We start from the raw sequence: 23,627 nt of genomic DNA, 5'->3' as shown, positions 1-23,627 counted from the left end.
GTCTTCCCCAGGTCCATCTGGGTTGCAGAGTTACATCAAACTTGGAGCCCTTGTGAGACTCATGGCTGATCTGAGCTTAAAGTGCCTCCTAGTGCTGAGACAGCTGCTGTGATGACTGGCTCAGAAAACGCAATGGTCTGCTTAGAATCTCTGGAGGACCTTCTTAAAATGGGGAAACACAAACAAAGCCAGACTGCAAAAACTGGAATAAATATCCAATTTCTCAATACACAGATATCATTGCACTTCTACAAGCATCAAGAACATTCAGGGAAATATAACCTCACAAAATGAAGAAAATATGGACAGATACTAACCTTAAAGTGTTAGAGATGTGTTAACTCTCAGACAGAGGATTCAAAGGAGCTATTTTAAGAAAGCTTAATAAAATTCAAGGAAACACAAATAATTCAAAAATTTATGAAGGAAAGTTGACAGAGAAGTTGAAATAATAATTTAAAAAAAATCGAGAGCTATTTTTTGTACCCATTAATCATCTCCGCCTGTCTCCCACTTCCTCACTACCTTTCCTAGCCTCTGGTAACCATCCTTTTACTCTCTATCTCTAAGCTGAGAAATACGACAAACAAAATCAAAATGCAATAGAGAGCATCAACAACAGACTTCATCAAGTAGATGAAAGAAATAATAAGTTTGAAAATAGGCTATTTGAAAATAGTCAGAGGAGAAAAAACAATTAAAGAGTAATAAAGAAAGTTTACAGGATCTATGGGACAACATAAAAGAATCAGAAATTGTGGTTATTGGAATTGAAAAGGGAATTGAGAAAGACAAAGGTGGTAGAGCGGCTATTTAAAGAAATAAGATAACTTTCTAAACCTAGAGAAAGATACAAATATCCCGGTAGAAGATTGAATGTCACCAGTCAGATTAAACCTAAATATGAATACCTAAAGATATATTATAAGCCAACTCTCAAAGTTCAACAAAGACAAAGACAAGATTCTGAAATCAGTGAGAAAAAGGAAGCAAATAACATATAAGGGAGATCAAAAATACCTGACATTTAATTCCTCAGCAGAAACCTTACATGCCAGGAGGGAATAAAATGACAAATTCAGAGCGCTAAAATATTGCCACACAAGAGTACTGAACCCCACAAAGCTATACTTCAGAAATTATGGAGAGATAAAACACTCCCAGAAAAAGGAAAGCTGAGATAATTAATCCTTACCAGATCTATTCTACAAGAAATGTTAGAAGTTCTACAGACCAATAGAAAAGGACATCAACATGACTGTTATTCTAATACTGTATTCACGATGTGTAAACTACTTATATCTTTAGTATGGACACTAAAACACAAAAATATTAAAAATAATTATAACTACAATAATTTGTTAAGAGATAATCAATATAGCAAATGTAAATTGTGACAAGAATTCAAAATATGAAGAGAGAATGTAAAACACAGAGTTACTTTTGTTTCTTTTTTACTTGCAATCAAATTAAGTTGCCATAAGGAGAAAATAACTTTTTTTATTAAAGTTGTATTTTTTTGTAAGCTTCATGGTAACCAAAAGCAAAATCCTACAATAGATACACTGAAAATGAATAGCAACGAATCAAAACATACAACTAGAGAAAATAAGTTAACCACAAAAGAAGACTGTAGGAGAAGAAGAAAGAAGGAAAGGATCTATAAATCAAATAGAAAACAAGTTACAGAAGGGCAGTACTAAGCCCTTACACCCCAATAATTACCTTGAATATAAATAGACTTAATTGCCTAATTAAAAGACATAGAGTTGCTGAATGGATTAAAAAGCTAGACCTAACTCTTTCTGTCCTACAAGAGACTTCCACAGTTAGAACATGAATATAATGAAAATGAAAAAAATGGAAAAAGACATTCCATGCAAATGAAAACCAAAAGAGAACAGGAGTAACTACTTACATCAGAGAAAATAGATGTTAATCAAAAAATGTAAAAAGAAACAAGGCAATTACATAATGACAAAGGGGTCAATACAGCAAGCAGATACAATTACAAATATATATGCAGTCAACATAGGAGCACCTAAATTTATAAACAAATACTAACAGACAGTAAGTGAGAGATACACTGAAATGCAATATTAATAGGGGACTTCAGCACCCGAATTTCAGCAATGGACATATCCAGAAAAAAACTCAATACAGAAACACCAGAATTAAACCACACTCTAGACAAAATGCACCTAATAGCATTTATAGAACATTTCATACATAGCCACAGAATACACATTCTTCTCAGCAGCACATGAAACATTCTCCAGGTTAGATTACATGTAAAGCCAAAAAAAAGCTTTACGTATTTTTAAATTGTAATTGTATGAGTTATTTTTTGAAAACAGTGGAATAAAGCTAGATATCAACAAAAAAGCAACACTAGAAAATGCACGAATACATGAAAATTAAACATTACCCTGAATGACCAGTGGGTCAATGAAGACATTAAAAAATAAAATTAAACATTTTTGAGACAAATGAAAATGGAAACACACCATACCAAAACCTATGGAAATCAGCAAAAGCAGTACTACGAGGGAAGTTTATAGCAATAAATGCTTACATCAAAGAAGTAGAGAAACTTCAAATAAACAATCTAACCTCACTCCTGGAGGAACTAAAAAAAACACAAACTAAACACAAAATAAATAGAAATAAATAAAAAATTAAGATCAGTACAGAAATAGGGACTAAAAAACATAAAACGAAGACTTGGTTGTTTGAAAAGATAAAGAAAATTGACAAACTTTAAGCTAGACTACGGAAAAAAGATGACTCAAAGCAGAGATGAAAAAGGAGATATCAGAATTTATTTCACACAAATGCAGACTACTATGAACAAGTATATGACAGACTACTATGAACAAGTATATGTTAAAAAATTAGAAAACTTAGAATAAATGATAAATTTCTGGACACATCCAACTTACCAACATTGAATCTTGAAGCAATAGGAAACCTAAACAGACCAACAGCTATCAATGAGATTGAATCACTAATGAAAAGTCTGCCATTGAAGAAAAGCCCAGTACCTGATGGTTTCACTGCTGAGTTATATCAAACATTTAAAAAAGAGTTAATACCAATTATTCTTAAACTATTTTTAAAATTTGAAGTTCAGGGAACTCTTCCAAACTTATTCTACAAGGCCAGCATTACCTTAATACCAAAACCAGACAAAAACACAATAGAAAAAGAAAAAAACTAGAAGCTAATATCTCTGACAAATGTAGGTGAAAATACTCTCAACAAAATGCTAGCAAACTGAATTCAACAGCATGTCAAAAATATCATTTACCATGATCAAATGGGATTCATCACAGGAATGTAAATATGATTCAGCATATGCAAATCAATAAATGTAATACATCACTTATCAGAATAAAAGAAAATAATTATATGATAATTTCAATAGATGCAGAGAAAGCATTCAATAAAACTGAAAATTTTATTATAATAAAACCCCTAAAAATATGTATGGAAGAAATATACCTTAACACAATAAAGGGATAAATGATGAATCCATACTTTAAAAGTTTTTCTCAAAAATCTAGAAGACAAGAATACCAACTTACACAACTTGCATTTATTATAGTACTAAAAGTCCTAGCCAGAGTGATTAGACAAGAGAAAGAAATAAACGGCATCCAGATAAAAAAAAGGAGTCAAACTGTCCGTGTTTGCAGATGATATGATCTTGTAACAAGTGACATAAATATAAATACCACATGATGTCACTCATATGTAGAATCTAATAAAGCTGCTATCATAGAAGCAGAGATCAGAAAAATGGTTACCAGAAGCTGGGAAGAGTAGGCAGTGGGGAAAATGAAAAGCGGTTGGTCAACAGGTACAAAGTTATAGTTTAATAGAAGAAATAATTCTTGGTATTCTATTGCACAATGCAGTGATTATGGACAACAACAAGATATTATATAATTCAAAATAGCTAGATGAGAAGATTTTGAATGTTTTAGCCACAAAGAAATGTCAAGTGTTTGAGGTGATAAATATGATAATTATCCTGAATTGATCATTTACACAAGGTGTGTACGTATACCACTGTATCCCATAAATATGTATAGTTATTATTTGTCAAAACAAAGTAACACATAAAAAATGAGAACATTCACAAATACGTGGAAATTAAATCATACACTGTTAAACAACTATTGGGTTAAAGAAGACATGAAAAAGAAAATTAGAAAATACTTTGAGACAAACAAAAATGAAAATATAAAACGTATGGAATGTGACTAAAACAGAACTAAGAGAAAAGTTCATAGCAATAAACAACTACATTTAAACAATAAATGTATCCAGTAAATAACTTAACATTGCATCTGAAGAAACTAAAAAAAGGACTAAGTATAAAATTGACAGAATAAAGAAAAAAATGAAATTAAAGCAAAAATAAATGAGAGAAAAGAAAGAAAACTCAAAGTTTGTTTTTAGAGAAGGTAAACTTACTCAACAATCTCTTATCTAAACTAAGAAAAAAAGGAGGGATTCAAACAAATAAAATCAGAAATGAAAGAGAAGACAGGAAAACTGATCTCACGGTGATAAAAAGGATCATAAAGGACTATTGTGAACAACTGCATAACAACAAACAGGACAACTTAGAAGTCAAGAAATTCTTAGAAAAATACAACTTATCAAAACTGGATCAAGAAGAGATACAAAGCCTGAGCAGACCAGTAACAAATAAGGAGACTAAAGGAGTAGTAAAAATAACTCTTAGCAAAGGAAAATACAGGACCAGATAGTATCATGGATGAATTTTACCAAATATTAAAAAAAGAATACCAATTCTTTTAAACTCTTCCAAAAAATGAGACAACACTTCCAAACTTTTTTATGAGCCCTGCATTACCATGATTTCAAAGCCAGATAAAGACACCATAATAAAAGAAACTATAAGTCAGAATTTTTTATGAAGTTAGACCTCAAAATCCTCAATAGAATACTAGCAAACCAAATGCAGCAGCATTTTAGAAGAACCAAACAACATGACCAAGTCAGATTCATTTCAAGGATTCAAGGATGGTTCAATATACACAGATCTATAAATGTTATACACGACATCAACAGAAAGAAGAATAAAATCATATTATTATCTCCTTAGATACAGAAAAAGCTTTTGGAAAATATTAATACTGTTTCACAAAAACTCTCAACCAATTAGATCTACAAACAATGTATCTCAACACAATAAAAACCACATATGACTAGCCCACAGCTAACATCATACTCAATAATTTCAAAGCTGAAAGGTTTCCCTCTAAATCCAGAATAAGGTAAGAATGCCCACTCTCACCTCTCCTATTAAACATAATATTGAATGTCCTATCCAGAGCAATTAGGCAAGAACAATTATTAAAAAGTATATAAATCGAAAGAAGTAAAACTATCTCTGTTAAAGACGACACTATTTTATATGTAAAATCTAAAGACTCCATAAAATAACAGATATATGAGTGAATTCAGTAACTTTGAAGAATACAAAATCAACATACAAAATCAATTGTGTTTCTAAATACTAACAACAAAGTATCCAAAAAGTAAATTAAGGAAACAATTTTATTTACAACAACGTAAAAATTAATAAAATACTTAGGAATAAACGATGAAGAAGGTGAAAGTATTGTACATTAAAAACCGAACATTGACAAAAACAAATTTTAAAGACAAAAATAGAAGGACATCCTTTTTTCATAGATTGGAAGAATTAACATTGTTAAAATGTCTACACTTCTTAAGTAATCTACAGATTCAATGCAATCTCTACCAAAATCCCAAAGGCATATTTTACATAATTATAAAAAAGTTATAAAATGTATTTCAATACAGAAAACGTTTCCAAATAGCCAAAGCAATTTCTACCAAGAGCAAAGTTGGTGGTATCACATTCTTTTTGGTTTCAAAACATATTACAATGCTACTGTAATCAAAAGAGTATGGTACTGGCAGGAAAACTGACATACAGGCTAATGGAACATAATAGAGGCCAAAAATAAGCCCATGCATATACAGTCAACCCCATTAAAAAATGGACAAAGGACATGAACAGACACTTCTCAAAAGAAGACATACATGTGGCCAAGAAGCATATGAAAAAAACGTTCAACATCACTAATGATTAGAGAAATCCAAATCAAAAGCACAATGAGATACCATTTCACATCAGTCAGAATGGCTATTATTAAAGAGTCAAAAAAATAACAGATGCTGGTGAGGTTACAAAGAAAAAGGAACGCTTATACACTGATGGTGAGAATGTAAATTAGTTCAACCAATGTGGAAACCAATTTGTAGATTTCCCAAACAACTTAGAACTACCTTTCAACCCAGCAATTCCACTACCAGGTATATATCCAAAAGAACATAAATTATTCTATCATAAAGACACATGCATGTGTATAATGTGTATGTTCATGGCAGTACTATTCTCAATAGCAAAGGCCTGGAGTCAACCTAGATGCCCATCATTGGTGGACTGGATAAAGAAAATATGTTACATATACACCATGGAATACTATGCACCCCTAAAAAGAATGAGGTCATGTTATTTGCAGCAACATGGATGGAGCTGGAGGCCATTATCCTAAGTGAGTTCACAGGCACAGAAAACCAAATGTCACATGTTCACACTTATAAGTGGTATCTAAACACTGAGTACACATAGACACAAAGAAGAGAAAACTAGACACTGGGGCTTACTTGAGGGTGGAGGGTACAAGGAAGGTGAGGATCAAAAAACTACCTATTAGCCACTATGCTCATTACCTGTGTGATAAAATAATCTGTACACCAAACCCCTATGACATGCAATTTACCTATATAACAAACCTGCACATGTACCCACTAAACCTAAAGTAAAAGTTGGAAAGAAAAAATAAATGCATTTTTGTGTATTAATTATACCTCAAGCTATTTGTTTTAAAAGCACATTATTAAGAGAGTAAAAAGGCAATTTAAAGCATGCTAGAGAATATTTTCAAATCACATATTTAATAAAGGTGTAGTATATAAAATATGCAGAGAACTTTTACAACACAACAACTTTTTAATTGGGTTGTTTGTCTTCTTTATTATTTTGTACAAAACAATAAAAAAATCTGAATGGACATTTCTCCAAAGAAGACAGTCAAATGGCCACCAAATACAGGAAAGGATGCTCAACATCATTAGGCATTAAGGAAATGCCAATATAAACTACAATGTGGTATTACTTTGTACCTACTATGATGGCTATAATAAAAGAAAAAAATGGAAAATTAAAAATGTTTGCAACGATGTGGAGAAATTGAAACCCTTTTGCATTGCTGGTAGGAATGATAAATATTTCAAATTATTGGAAACAAGTTGGCAGTTCCTCAAAAATTACTTAAATTTTAGGTTTAATAGATTTTTCTATATGACTCCATAATTCTGATTCTCAGTACATGCCCAAACGGTTTGAAAATAGGTACTCAAAAATACATGTGTTTATGTGTTCACTATTCAGAATAGGCAAAAGGTGGAAACAGATGAAATGCTCATCAATAGATGAATGTATAACAAATTGTACATTCAGCTATAAAATATAATTGAATACTGACACATGTTACAACATTGAGGAACCTCCAAAACATAAGATTAAGAAGAAAAAGACAGACACAAATAGTCATATATTACATGATTCCATTTATATAAAATATTCATAATAGATAAATACATGGAGATGGAATGCAAAGTGATTATTGCCAGGGGGTAGATAGGAGGAGAAAAAAGTTGGCAGAAACTGCTTAATGGGCAAGGGGTTTTACTTTGGAGTGATGGAAATATTTTGAACTAGATAGAGGTAGTGGTTGAGCAACATTGTGAATGTACTAAATGCCACTGAATTTTTCACTTTAAAATGGTTAATTTTATCTCATATTAATTTCACCTCTATAAATTATTATTTTATAAAGAATGTATAGTTCATTCCCACCCCCTCAGCTGATAGTAGCCATCAACTCTTTGAGTAATATATTAGTTTTCCATTGCTGCTGTAACCAATTACCACAAACTCAGTAGTTGAAAGCAACACGTTTATTATCTTACAGTTCCGCATATCAGAAGTCTAGAATCTGTCTTACTGAGCTATAATTAATGTGTCAGCTGGGATGCATTCTTTTCTGGATGCTCTAGGAGATAATCTATGTCCTTGCCATTTTCAGCTTCTACAGTCTGCTCATATTATGTGGCTTGTGGCCCCTTCCTTCACCTTCAAACCAAGTAATTTTGCACCTCTCCAACCATTGTTCCACAGTCACATCTCACTCTGACTGACTACAGCAGGGAAAAGCTCTCAAACTTTATGGGTTTATGAAATTAGATGAAGTCCACGTGGATAACTCAGGATAATTATCCGATCTCAAGGGCTTTAATCACACCCGCAAAAGTCCATTTTTTTTTTCATTTTGCCATATAAAGCAGCATATTCACAGGTTTCAAGGATTGGAATGTAGACATTTTTGGGGGTCCATTATTCTGTCTTTCACATGCTGGGATTTTGTTTCACTGTGGGCTAACCTTAAACGCTATCCATGCTAGAGTAAGAAGAAGGAAATATCTTAACCTAGAGTAAATAGGACAAGAGATACTGCAGATTTCCAATGACATGTGGGTGCCTACTATTTTTAATGAGGTCTGTATGGTCAACTTCTCAAGTGAATAATTTGGTTTTAAAATTTGCCCCACATTTTCCCCATTTGCTGGCTACCCTCTATTACCTACCAACAAGGATCAAATCCAGTATAATTTCAAAATTAAACTATTGCACAGTATAATTAGTTGGTTAGCAGAATTTTAAACACAGTTCAAAACTCTGGCTTTACCATTTACTGGATGAAGTACCTTGAGCAGTGACTTAATTTCTCTGTACTTCAGTTTTCTCATCTGTAAATTTGTATATAATAGTATCTACCTCATAATGTTGTTATGAGAATTACATAAAATATGTGTGTAATGTGTCGATTGTATAGAGCAGAGCTCATGGCCCATAGACAGCTTTCAACTTTTTATCAGACAGACATGTCTCTCCAAGCAGGGAGAAAGCATCCAATACATTCATTTCAATTAAAGTGCTAGAAAATAGATGTGATACAATTGAATTTTATTTTCAAAAGGAGGCATGGAAATAACAAGGTTTAACTTAAAGAGTTCAATCTCTAATGGTAGAACTGATTATATTGTGAGACTTAAATGGGGGAGAAACTTTCAGTGAGGAGTCTTTCTAAGACACCACAGTTAATGGTCACCTCTAATAAGTTTCTGTTCCACCTACTGTTCAAGTTTGCCATTCAGGCATACAAATGCTCAAAATTATTTCTTGATTTGCAAGAAGGACATATTTTCTTTAGCTGCTCCTCACCAAGGCAACATTCTTAGAATTAGTAAATTATTTGTGGAGATGGTCTATATCCATCAAGTCAATTTCTTCCTTTTCATTTCCACTGCCATCATCTTAGACTAGAGATTCAATCCCTCTCCCCTAGACCACTTCATTAGCTTCCAAAATTCATGCAGTATTCTCCTTTTCTACAATCTATCCTCAACAGCAACATAATATCTTTGGTAAAATACAACTTTGACTAAATAATTTCTCTTTTCAATAATCTTTAGTGGTTTCCTGCCCCCTACAAAATTCAGTCAAAATTCTTGCCAGTCATTTAAAAGTGTTCACATTCAGACCTCAGCCTGCCTTTACATAGCTTTCTCTCTTTCTTCTCTTCTACGTGTTTCCTCTAGTCCTTTCCTAAAGGACATATCACACATTTTCATCACTACACCTGTGGCCAGAATACTACCTCCCCTGATCTTAATGACCACTCTAATATCAACTTTGAGATCTTCAACTCTAAGGCATCCATCATATCCTCTAAATTCCTTTAACATTTAGCTCATACACTTTAAATGATATCTAATAGTCACTCATAATTATTTATCTATATATTGAATCCCATCCATTTAAATTATATACTTTTTGAGAGAAGAGATAATGTCTTTCTGACATAACTTGGGACATTTGAGTCAGGATAATAGCTCAACATGTATGAGTTATTATCTGAGACTCCATGAGCTGGACTTAACTGGGCTTATTAGATAAATGTCAAAAACTGAATAATCAGGAGTGTATGAATATTATAGAAATTGGTAAGCTAATAAATGCAAGAATCTAGATTTGAACAGATAAAATTAAGAAAGAAAGATCAAAAACAGAGAGACAGAGGAAAGGCTTATGTGAATTCACAGATACATAAATGCATAAATTTCAGGGTTTAAAAAAACCTTAACATGTAATCTAGTCCAATTGCATGTGATGTATGAATCCCTTTGGTCACACTTCCTCATACTGCCTTATTCAATTTTGTGGCTTGTAGAGGATATATGCATATATGTTGAATATTGGATAAATGAATGAAATTTATTCCTTTTACTTATTGCTTAACATCCATAACATGACACTTTAAGGATTTGTTGTATTTTACTTTGCCTTTATAATAAAACCAAAGAAACCTAACAACTAAGTTTCCTTTTTAGAATTCAACTATGTTGTAAATATTATATATTTTTAGAAAGTATACCCTAAACCTGAGTAACTCTTTGTTCCAGTTAGTTATTGTACTATTTAATGCACCTCAGTCACTCTATCAGACCACCAATCTACCATTTGGTACACTGAAATGTAAATGTTCATAAGGTTTTTCTGTTGTCCCAAAAAAGGTAATCCAACAGGGAGGCAAAGGGGGTTATAAGAAAAAGAACTTTTGATTGTGAATTTTGAGATTAGATCTGCTGTTGACTAGCAGTGTAATTTGTAGTAACTTAACATCTCTGGGCCTCAATTGCCTTTTCTGTTAAACTAAGATAATAAAATCTTGTATCCTTGAGGGCAGAGACTAGAATGAATTAGACTTTCAAATTTTATTCCATTTGGAAGAGTAATTATTCAAAGTAATTGTTGCTAATGGGACATTGATATCAGACTGTAAAGAATACTGTCAAAATATCAGTTTAAAATAATATCAATTAAGCAAAGAAAGCAACCTGATGAATTTAAGCACTAGCAGGAGGAATCTCATCAAAGCTTCTGGTCATTATGTTGGCTAAGAAGTGGAAAGAAGGAAAATAATATCGAGGCCATAATAAGTATTTCATGCTAGATTACATAAAATAAACCTAGACTCATTTAAATAAAAATATTATAATAAGGAAACCCACCCTCTTAGCCTATCGAATCAACTTAATTTAATTCGACACATATTTATTAAACCACTTTTATGTGAGGTACTGTGCAAGTTTCAGAAAGGAATATTTCATTATCCTTTCAATCTAGGTACTTATGGCTTAGTGGGAGCAGGCAGACATTTATGCATATTAATAATGCAAGTCGTACTAGAATAAGGGTAAGCCAGAATTGAAAAGGAGTTCTATGGGGTTATAAGAAAAAAAAAAAAAGACTAATGACTCGGAAGACCTGGGAGGAGGCACAGCTGAGACTGTGAAATTTGAACTGGCTCTTGAAGAATGGATAGAAATTTGATCGGCTCTGTCGTGGGGTAGGGATAGGATCAGTCAGTGAGAAATGAACAGCAGGCACGGCAGAAGGAATACAATGAACACACAACAGAAAGGGCTGGGAAATAATAGGGAGCATCAAGAGTTTTAGGGGAATATTAGTGAGAAATAAAGCTAAAAGTGTGAATTAAAAGGCAAGTTCCCAGTATCCCAATTCGTAATTGGTTTTTAAAAAACAGTAGTGTTTCCACTTGCTTCAACCTAAGTAAATGTGATTCTGCTCTCAGAACTCTAGAGGGCAGTCTGGCACTTCCTACTAGGGATTAGAACCTAAAACACAAATTTTTTCATTCTAAATATTATTAACACTTTGTAGACATTAATGGGGGTTTTCTACAGATAACCAAAACAACTAATCAATTTTGTCAAATCATTAACAAAACTTGTTGTTACTGGTGTCATATTGACAAAAACTATAGTTGGTTGACTTAAAATTTTCACTTTTCAGGCAAATCCTTTAGTATCTAAAAGAGATATTATCTAAAGATAGTATCTAAAGAGATATAATATTCTCTTTACTGAGATCTCATTGCAAAAATTGTTTTATAGTGACTAGGGTGATAAATATCAGTCCCATTTTATAGGTGAATAAATAAATACAGAGTGAGACAATAGATCAATAATATTTATATAGTAAGTCAAAGGAGGATGCTGAAACAACTAATTTTGGAGAAAGCTATCATTAGTTTCAAGGAGATTGAATACATTTCTCCCATTTCAGGTGCTTTCGCCATTGCATTTAAACACAACAAAAACCCCTTGTAAATAATGCAATTTGTTTTGCTATAAATAACTACTTGCATACACATAAGTGTTTTCAAGTATATTACCTTGTTTAATCTTCATAAAAACTCACATAATAGACACTGAGCATATTAGTACTCTTATTTTAAAGACTGCTAACTGAAACTCAAATGGATTAGTTGGTTGTCTAAAGTTATGAAACCAGTAAGTAACAAAACCAGGACTAAATTAGAACCTAATATTGTCACTGCCTAGTCCATTACTATATGTACTATACCTACTACCTACCTTAGTTTTATGAAATTTAACACATTTCAGCAGTTTGAGATAGTCCTAAAAAACAGCTTACAAGTATTTGTCACTGCACAAACCCTCATTGAGAGACAGCAAGTCACATTCAAAGAAAAACAAAAACATAAATTATGTTTTGATGGTTTTGGTCACTGATCCGAGTGCTCTCTGAAATTAGGGAGAAAATTGTACGTGAATAAAGGGTCATAAGTATTTTTGTTATTGGTATTAATAGAACTAATGGGCTGGATAAATAAAGATGACATTTTAGTTGTAGCCCTGGGTCATATAGAAAACTGCACATTTACACACAAATTATTGTAACAAAGTGTGTCACTAGGAAATAAAAGTTGTTAAGAAAGAATAATATTTTTATTGTTGGAAGTTATGATGCTTACTTTAGTAATTCAAGCTTGGTATTTGAAATACTGTCCTTGCCAGCACTTTTTTTAAAAAAATATTGACAATAGGAAATGCCAGCTCAGGATAAGATAGACACATTTCTATTTAAATTGCTCTCCCTCCAACAATCTTCTTTATTCTGGGAAAGAGTCCAATTATGACAATCTCATGTGTTCTTGGGTGTAGATTTTTTCATTTGAGGAGCATCAAAGCAGTCCTAAGGGTTTCTTTAAAAAAGGACAGGAGCCTGAGAGGAAGTCTTCAAAAAGTTGGCAAGGAGACAAATAAAATACACTTCACTTTTAAATGAATGCAAAACATTGTGAAACTGTGTCTTAGAGATTATTCCCAACATGCAATTTTAAAAATATTGGCTAGTGTTCACAAAGAAGGGGGCACGCTTACCCCTAACCTCCACATAACAAGCATTCACAATGTCCTTTTCATTAAGATTCTCATTTGTAAGTTTAACTTGTTGTTTTTATTAGGCAAACATTTTAATGTCTTGGGAAAAGGGAAAAACAAAAACATTTTTCTCTTCCATCCTATTTTAAGTGAAGTAATTGAAATGATTATCTTCCATTTATAATTTGAAAAGTCTCTAGTTAATAGATGTTGGGTGGATAGGGGATGAGCTTCACTTTTCTAAAGAAGCTTAATTTAAACATGAATCTATAGCTTGTAGTGGAAAAGTGGGTTTTAAAAATTTCTATTCAGAGCAAAAAGTAAAGAGAAACATGGATCTTCTTCTACTGCCTAAGTTATTTACTTATTTTTCTTTCCTCATGGTGTTCATAGGATTGTCTTACCTACTAAAGAAAGTACACTGGTCAGAACTCTTCACAATTCATCAGTAATAATATCTCATTGCCATAGAAGGAATATACCTATTCAAGCAAAATCCCTCGTTTCTCTCAGATTTGACTGGATTACTGACTTTTTCCCCTTAGGGAGCTAGAACTGAATTTAGAAATGTTGATTTTAGTGAAATTCTCACGATCCCAGAGTTCCACAATAATTTTCTGCTTCTGAAAATTTCTGTGGACATAACCTCATATTATAAGTGAACATTTGAGAGAAAGAAAAACAATTCTTAAAAATAAAAGACTGAGCATGTGATACAAAAAAAAGATAAGTGAGTGAATAATGATTAACTTTAAGATAAATCTTAAGAAAATGCTTGACATAATAGTGTGGCTGATTTGTTATTACTTATAACTATACTGGTAGTCTGTATCTTTAGCAAGCCTTCACTCTCTTTTCTTGCATAAGATGGACTAATTTCTTCATTTGAAAACTAACTCTGGCAGTAGGTCAGTCTCCAAAACTCCAAAGCAAAAAGAAAGCAAGTTCAATTACATTGTGTTAAATTATATGACTAATTAAAGGACACATATATGAGACATTCGATAGCATAGTGGACGCTACCTTCAATTAGATCTTCAGTAAGCAAGTGTCTTAGTCCATTTTGAGTTGCTATAGCAGAATACCTGAGACTGAGCAATTTATTTATTTACTTATTTATTTTTTGTTGTTGTAAATAACTTCAATGTATAAATATACACAGTGCTTTGCAAATCCCAAAAAGGAATTCCTTATCTTTGTCCATTCTGATTGTCATCTGCAGGCTTTAGAGTAGGAATGTTCCATTTTCCACCCCACACCTCGACTACCACCCCTCACAAGTGACTGTGGGCTTATTGGATTCCAGCATAACCTCTAGCTTATTGGCTGGAAGCTGGCTGAGCTTGCTTGCTCCTTTTCTCCTCAAGGGTCCACGCAAAACCAAAGGCAGCTGGCTGAGTCAGGGGCTGCTCGCTTAGAAGGCTTATGGCTCTCTGGTGCTCTTATTCACTGACAATTTCCCTTTTTTCCGGTTTCTTCCTTTCATGTTGCCATCGAAAGTGCAGTACAATTTGGGGTGATGACCAGGAACTGTGAAGAGGCTCATTATGAGTGTCTAGCCCAGGCTTTGTGATCCAGTTCAGAATCACCCTCCGATTGGCAGTGGTGTCCGGCTACAAAGCCCAGCCAGCAACTTGCGGCATTCCCTGTTTATATCCTCAGGGATTCATGAGGAAGGGTGGCTGTGGCTTGCAGAAGATCTCAGTATTCTGAATGCCCCTTTCATAATACTATCAACATCTTCCCTAATTTCTAAAATTGGTCATTTTGGCTAGAGATTGAATTCTTTTTTTTTATTTTTGTTTTATTATTATACTTTAAGTTTTAGGGTACATGTGCGCAAAATGCAGCTTAGTTACATATGTATGCATGTGCCATGCTGGTGTGCTGCACCCATTAACTTGTCATTTAGCATTAGGTATATCTCCTAAAGCTATCCCTTCCCCATCCCCCCAACCCACAACAGTCCCCAGAGTGTGATGTTCCCCTTCCTGTGTCCATGTGTTCTCATTGTTCAATTCCCCCCTATGAGTGAGAACATGTGGTGTTTGGTTTTTTGTTCTTGCAATAGTTTACTGAGAATGATGGTTTCCAGCTTCATCCATGTCCCTAAAAAGGACATGAACTCATCCTTTTTTATGGCTGCATAGTATTCCATGGTGTATATGTGCCACATTTTCTTAATCCAGTCTATCATTGTTGGACATTTGGGTTGGTTCCAAGTCTTTGCTATTGTGAATAGCACCGCAATAAACATACGTGTGCATGTGTCTTTATAGCAGCATGATTTATAGTCCTTTGGGTATATATCCAGTAATGGGATGGCTGGGTCAAATGGTATTTCTAGTTCTAGATCCCTGAGGAATCGCCACACTGACTCCCATAATGGTTGAACTGGTTTACAGTCCCATCAACAGTGTAAAAGTGTTCCTATTTCTCCACATCCTCTCCAGCACCTGTTGTTTCCTGACTTTTTAATGATTGCCATTCTAACTGGTGTGAGATGGTATCTCATTGTGGTTTTGATTTGCATTTCTCTGATGGCCAGTGATGGTGAGCATTTTTTCATGTGTTTTTTGGCTGCATAAATGTCTTCTTTTGAGAAGTGTCTGTTCATGTCCTTCATCCACTTTTTGATTGGGTTGTTTGTTTTTTTCTAGTAAATGTGTTGGAGTTCATTGTAGATTCTGGATATTAGCCCTTTGTCAGATGAGTAGGTTGCGAAAATTTTCTCCCATTTTGTAGGTTGCCTGTTCACTCTGATGGTAGTTTCTTTCGCTGTGCAGAAGCTCTTTAGTTTAATTAGATCCCATTTGTCAATTTTGGCTTTTGTTGCCATTGCTTTTGGTGTTTGAGACATGAAGTCCTTGTCCATGCCTATGTCCTGAATGGTAATGCCTAGGTTTTCTTCTAGGGTTTTTATGGTTTTAGGTCTAATGTTTAAGTCTTTAATCCATCTTGAATTAATTTATGTATAAGGTGTAATGAAGGGATCCAGTTTCAGCTTTCTACATATGGCTAGCCAGTTTTCCCAGCACCATTTATTAGATAGGGAATCCTTTCCCCATTGCTTGTTTTTCTCAGGTTTATCAAAGATCAGACAGTTGTAGATATGCAGCATTATTTCTGAGGGCTCTGTTCTGTTCCATTGATCTATATCTCTGTTTTGGTACCAGTACCATGTTGTTTTGGTTACTGTAGCCTTGTAGTATAGTTTGAAGTCAGGTAGCTTGATGCCTCCAGCTTTGTTCTTTTGGCTTAGGATTGACTTGGCAATGTGGGCTCTTTTTTGGTTCCATAGGAACTTGAAAGTAGTTTTCTCCAATTCTCTGAAGAAAGTCATTGGTAGCTTGATGGGGATGGCATTGAATCTATAAATTAACTTCGGCAGTATGGCCATTTTCATGATATTGATTCTTCCTACCCATGAGCATGGAATGTTCTTCCATTTGTTTGTATCCTCTTTTATTTCATTGAGCAGTGGTCTGTAGTTCTCCTTGAAGAGGTCCTTCAAGTCCCTTGTAAGGTGGATTCCTAGGTATTTTATTCTTTTTGAAGCAATTGTGAATGGGAGTTCACTCATGATTTGGCTCTCTGTTTGTCTGTTATTGGTGTATAAGAATGCTTGTAATTTTTCCGCATTGATTTTGTATCCTGAGACTTTACTGAAGTTGCTTATCAGCTTAAGGAGATTTTGGGCTGAGACAATGGCGTTTTCTAGATAAACAATCATGTCATCTGCAAACAGGGACAATTTGACTTCCTCTTTTCCTAATTGAATACCCTTTATTTCCTTCTCCTGCCTAATTGCCCTGGCCAGAACTTCCAACACTATGTTGAATAGGAGTGGTGAGAGAGGACATCCCTGTCTTGTGCCAGTTTTCAAAGGGAATGCTTCCAGTTTTTGCCCATTCAGTATGATATTGGCTGTGGGTTTGTCATAGATAGCTCTTATTATTTTGAGATACTTCCCATCAATACCTAATTTATTGAGAGTTTTTAGCATGAAGGGTTGTTGAATTTTGTCAAAGGCCTTTTCTGCATCTATTGAGATAATCATGTGGTTTTTGTCTTTGGTTCTGTTTATATGCTGGATTACATTTATTGATTTGTGTATGTTGAACCAGCCTTGCATCCCAGGGATGAAGCCCACTTGATCATAGTGGATAAGCTTTTTGATGTGCTGCTGCATTCAGTTTGCCAGTATTTTATTGAGGATTTTTGCATCAATGTTCATCAGGGATATTGGTCTAAAATTCTCTTTTTTTGTTGTGTCTCTGCCCGGTTTTGGTATCAGGATGATGCTGGCCTCATACAATGAGTTAGGGAGGATTCCCCCTTTTTCTATTGATTGGAATAGTTTCAGAAGGAATGGTACCAGTTCCTCCTTGTACCTCTGGTAGAATTCAGCTGTGAATCCATCTGGTCCTGGATTCTTTTTGGTTGATAAACTATTGACTATTGCCACAATTTCAGAGCCTGTTATTGGTCTATTCAGAGATTCAACTTCTTCCTGGTTTAGTCTTGGGAGGGTGTATGTGTCAAAGAATTTATCCATTTCTTCTAGATTTTCTAGTTTATTTGCGTAGAGGTGTTCATAGTATTCTCTGATGGTAGTTTGTATTCCTGTGGGATCGGTGGTGATATCCCCTTTATCATTTTTTATTGCGTCTATTTGATTCTCCTCTCTTTTCTTCTTTATTAGTCTTGCTAGTGGTCTATCAATTTTGTTGATCTTTTCAAAAAACCAGCTCCTGGATTCATTAATTTTTTGAGGGTTTTTTTGTGTCTCTATTTCCTTCAGTTCTGCTCTGACTTTAGTTATTTCTTGTCTCCTGCTAGCTTTTGAATGTGTTTGCTCTTGCTTTTCTAGTTCTTTTAATTGTGATGTTAGGGTGTCAATTTTGGATCTTTCCTGCTTTCTCTTGGGGGCATTTAGTGCTAGAAATTTCCCTCTACACACTGCTTTAAATGTGTCCCAGAGATTCTGGTATGTTGTGGCTTTGTTCTTGTTGGTTTCAAAGAACATCTTTATTTCTGCCTTCATTTCGTTATGTACCCAGTAGTCATTCAGGAGCAGGTTGTTCAGTTTCCAAGTAGTTGAGTGGTTTTGAGTTAGTTTCTTAATCCTGAGTTCTAGTTTGATTGCACTGTGGTCTGAGAGACAGTTTGTTATAATTTCTGATCTTTTACATTTGCTGAGGAGTGCTTTACTTCCAACTATGTGGTCAATTTTGGAATAGGTGTGGTGTGGTGCTGAAAAGAAAGTATATTCTGTTGATTTGGGGTGGAGAGTTCCGTAGATGTCTATTAGGTCCACTTGGTGCAGAGCTGAGTTCAATTCCTGGGTATCCTTTTTAACTTCTGTCTCGTTGATCTGTCTAATGTTGACAGTGGGGTGTTAGTCTCCCATTATTATTGTGTGGGAGTCTAAGTCTCTTCGTAGGTCACTCAGGACTTGCTTTATGAATCTGGGTGCTCCTGTATTGGGTGCATATATATTTAGGATAGTTAGGTCTTCTTGTTGAATTGATCCCTTTACCATTATGTAATGCCCTTCTTTGTCTCCTTTGATCTTTGTTGGTTTAAAGTCTGTTTTATCAGAGACTAGGATTGCAATCCCTGCCTTTTTTTGTTTTCCATTTGCTTGGTAGATCTTCTTCCATCCTTTTATTTTGAGCCTATGTGTGTCTCTGCACGTGAGATGGGTTTCCTGAATACAGCACACTGATGGGTCTTGACTCTTTATCCAATTTGCCAGTCTGTGTCTTTTAATTGGAGCATTTAGTCCATTTACATTTAAAGTTACTATTGTTATGTGTGAATTTGATCCTGTCATTATGATGTTAGCTGGTTATTTTGCTCGTTAGTTGATGCAGTTTCTTCCTAGCCTTGATGGTCTTTACAATTTGGCATGATTTTGCAGTGGCTGGTACCGGTTGTTCCTTTCCATGTTTAGTGCTTCCTTCAGGAGCTCTTTTAGGACAGGCCTGGTGGTGACAAAATCTCTCAGCATTTGCTTGTCTGTAAAGTATTTTATTTCTCCTTCACTTATGAAGCTTAGTTTGGCTGGATATGAAATTCTGGCTTGAAAATTCTTTTCTTTAAGAATGTTGAATATTGGCCCCCACTCTGTTCTGGCTTGTAGAGTTTCTGCCGAGAGATCTGCTGTTAGTCTGATGGGCTTCCCTTTGTGGGTAACCCGACCTTTCTCTCTGGCTGCCCTTAACATTTTTTCTTTCATTTTAACTTCAGTGAATCTGACAATTATGTGTCTTGGAGTTGCTCTTCTCGAGGAGCATCTTTGTGGCATTCTCTGTATTTCCTGAATCTGAATGTTGGCCTGCCTTGCTAGATTGGGGAAGTTCTCCTGGATAATATCCTGCAGAGTGTTTTCCAACTTGGTTCCATTCTCCCAGTCACTTTCAGGTACACCAATTAGAGTAGATTTGGTCTTTTCACATAGTCCCATATTTCTTGGAGGCTTGGTTCGTTTCTTTTTATTCTTTTTTCTCTAAACTTCCCTTCTTGTTTCATTTCATTCATTTCATCTTCCATCACTGATATCCTTTCTTCCAGTTGATTGCATCGGCTCCTGAGGCTTCTGCATTCTTCACATAGTGCTGGAGCCTTGGCTTTCAGCTCCATCAGCTCCTTTAAGCACTTCTCTGTATTGGTTATTCTAGTTATACATTCTTCTAAACTTTTTTCAAAGTTTTCAACTTCTTTGCCTTTGGTTTGAATTTCCTCCTGTAGCTTGGAGTGGTTTGATCGTCCGAAGCCTTCTTCTCTCAACTCATCAAAGTCATTCTCCATCCAGCTTTGTTCTGTTGCTGGTGAGGAGCGGCGTTCCTTTGGAGGAGGAGAGGTGCTCTGCTTTTTAGAGTTTCCAGTTTTTCTGCTCTGTTTTTTCCCCATCTTTGTGGTTTTATCTACTTTTGGTCTTTGATGATGGTGATGTACAGATGGGTTTTTGGTGTGGATGTCCTTTCTGTTTGTTAGTTTTCCTTCTAACAGACAGGACCCTCAGCTGCAGGTCTGTTGGAGTTTGCTAGAGGTCCACTCCGGACCCTGTTTGCCTGGGTTCCAGCAGCAGTGGCTGCAGAACAGCGGATTTTTGTGAACCGCGAATGCTGCTGTCTGATCCTTCCTGTGGAAGTTTTGTCTCAGAGGAATACCCGGCCGTGTGAGGTGTCAGTCTGCCCCTACTGGGGGGTGCCTCCCAGTTAGGCTGCTCAGGGGTCAGGGGTCAGGGACCCACTTGAGTAGGCAGTCTGCCCATTCTCAGATCTCCAGCTGCGTGCTGGGAGAACCACTGCTCTCTTCAAAGCTGTCAGTCAGGGACATTTAAGTCTGCAGCGGTTACTGCTGTCTTTTTGTCTGTGCCCTGCCCCCAGAGGTGAAGCCTACAGATGCAGGCAGGCCTCCTTGAGCTGTGGTGGGCTCCACCCAGTTCCAGCTTCCCAGCTGCTTTGTTTACCTAAGCAAGCCTGGGCAATGGTGGGCACCCGTCCCCCAGCCTCGCTGCCGCCTTGCACTTTGATCTCAGACTGCTGTGCTAGCAATCAGTGAGACTCTGTGGGCGTAGGACCCTCCGAGCCAGGAGAGGGATATAATCTCCTGGTGTGCCGTTTTTTAAGCCTGTCAGAAAAGCACAGTATTGGGGTGGGAGTGACCCTATTTTCCAGATGCCATCTGTCACCCTTTTCATTGACTAGGAAAGGGAACTCCCTGACTCCTTGCGCTTCCCCAGTGAGGCAATGCCTCGCCCTGCTTCGGCTTGCGCACGGTGCACTGCACCCACTGTCCTGCGCCCACTGGCTGGCACTCCCTAGTGAGATGAACCCGGTACCTCAGATGGAAATGCAGAAATCACCCATCTTCTGCGTTACTCACGCTGGGAGCTGTAGTCCGGAGCTGTTCCTTTTTGGCCATCTTGGCTCCCCGACTGAGCAATTTATAAAGAACAGAGATCTATTTCTTACAGTTCTGAATGCTGGGTGGCCCATATTGGGTGTGGGTGTTCTTGATAATTCATTCTGTGATAGAAGGAAGAAGGGCAGGGGAGCACACACACACAAAAGAGGAGAAAAGTTGTACAAACACATCTTTTTAATCAGGAGACCACTCCATCAATAATAGCATTAATGTATATATGAGGGCAGAGCCCTCATGACCTAATCACCTCTTAAAGCTTTCACCTCTCAATACTGTGGCTTTGGGAGTTAAGTTGTCAACACATGATTTGGCAGGGGGGATACATTTAAACCATCACAGAAAAAAAAATTCTCTGAAGAGATAATTCTTGTTAGAGTATTTTATAAGAAATACAAAGATTTCGGGCCCTGAGCCCGTGGGGCTGTGCGGATGGTAGGGATGCCGACCCTACCGAGGAGGAGATGGCAGAAACAGAGAGAAACGACGAGGAGCAGTTCGAATGCCAGGAACTGCTCGAGTGCCAGGTGCAGGCGGGGGCCCCCGAGGAGGAGGAGGAGGATGCGGGCCTAGTGGCCGAGGCCGAGGCCGGGGCTGCCGGCTGGATGCTCGATTTCCTCTGCCTCTCTCTTTGCCGAACTTTCCGCGGTGGCCACTCCGAGGACTTCCGCAGGACCCGCAACAGTGCAGAGGCTATTATCCATGGACTATCCAGTCTAACAGCTTACCAGTTGAGAACGATATACATATGTCAGTTTTTGACAAGAATTGCAGCAGGAAAAACCCTTGATGCACAGTTTGAAAATGATGAACGAATTACACCCTTGGAATCAGCCCTGATGATTTGGGGTTCAATTGAAAAGGAACATGACAAACTTCATGAAGAAATACAGAATTTAATTAAAATTCAGGCTATAGCTGTATGGAAAATGGCAACTTTAAAGAAGCAGAAGAAGTCTTTGAAAGAATATTTGGTGATCCAAATTCTTATATGCCTTTCAAAAGCAAATTGCTTATGATAATCTCTCAGAAAGATACATTTCATTCCTTTTTTCAACACTTTAGCTACAACCACATGATGGAGACAATTAAGAGTTATGTGAATTATGTGCTAAGTGAAAAATCATCAACCTTTCTAATGAAGGCAGCAGCAAAAGTAGTAGAAAGCAAAAGGACAAGAACAGTAACTTCTCAAGATAAACCTAATGGTAATGATGTTGAAATGGAAACTGAAGCTAATTTGGATACAAGAAAAACTGTTAGTGACAAACAGTCTGCGGTAACTGAATCCTCAGAGGGTACAGTATCCTTATCGAGGTCTCACAAGAATCTTTTCTTATCTAAGATGCAACATGGAGCCGAGCAACAAGACCTTAATAAGAAAGAAAGAAGAATAGGAATTCTTCAAAGTACAAAAAAGAATAAAGAAAGCAGAAAAGCCACTGAAAGCAGAATACCTGTTTCAAAGAGTCAACCGGTAACTCCTGAAAAACATCGAGCTAGAAAAAGACAGGCATGGCTTTGGGAAGAAGACAAGAATTTGAGATCTGGCATGAGGAAATATGGAGAGGGAAACTGGTCTAAAATACTGTTGCATTATAAATTCAACAACTGGACAAGTGTCATGTTAAAAGACAGATGGAGGACCATGAAGAAAGTAAAACTGATTTGCTCAGACAGCAAAGGCTGATTGTGTTTGTAAAAGCTTGATGAAAGGACAGTTAAGTATTTTGATCACTGCATTTTGTTTGAAACTTGTGTCATTGATGTAATTTAAGACTTTTGTTTAAAGCATTACAGTATTTTTCTGTGACCATCAATTAATATGAGGGTTTGTGCTATAACGGTTAAAGCATATGCTATCATTGTATTCTTTAAGAACCTTATTTTGATAAAATGTAAATTTGTTGAACCCTGCCACATTTAGTATCCCCACCCCCAAATCCTGTTCCAATGAAAAAATTAAAACCTGATACGAAAAAAAAAATTCAGTTAACCTATTTTGTGTCTGTATGTTGACCTCAACCCTGTAACGTAACCCATTAAAATGAATTTTCTTTTTTTTTAAGACAGAGTTTCTCTCTGTTGCCCAGGCTGGAGTTCAATGGCGCAATTTCAGCTCACTGCAACCTCTGCCTCCCGGGTTCAAGCGATTCTCCTGCCTCAGCCTCCTGAGTAGCTGGGATTACAGGCAGACACCATCACGCCCAGCTAATTTTTGTATTTTT

At 36.0% G+C, this 23,627-nt stretch overlaps 1 protein-coding gene across 1 annotated transcript in view; it reads left to right on the top strand.

Moving 5' to 3' along the window:
• Positions 1-23,379, top strand: part of LOC115932097 (telomeric repeat-binding factor 1-like) — an 88,224-nt gene extending 64,845 nt beyond the window's left edge. Inside the window, 2 exon segments of the mRNA XM_055375812.2 lie at positions 21,790-22,314; positions 22,317-23,379. Coding sequence (XP_055231787.1) covers positions 21,790-22,314; positions 22,317-23,089 — 1,298 coding nt within the window. The 3' untranslated portion in view covers positions 23,090-23,379.
• Positions 23,380-23,627: the final 248 nt, after the last annotated feature.

Source organism: Gorilla gorilla, chromosome X (assembly GCF_029281585.2).
Source record: "Gorilla gorilla gorilla isolate KB3781 chromosome X, NHGRI_mGorGor1-v2.1_pri, whole genome shotgun sequence".
NCBI lineage: Eukaryota > Metazoa > Chordata > Mammalia > Primates > Hominidae > Gorilla > Gorilla gorilla.
Note: the sequence above shows the minus strand (reverse complement) of the source record. Positions and strands in the feature narration are given on the sequence as shown.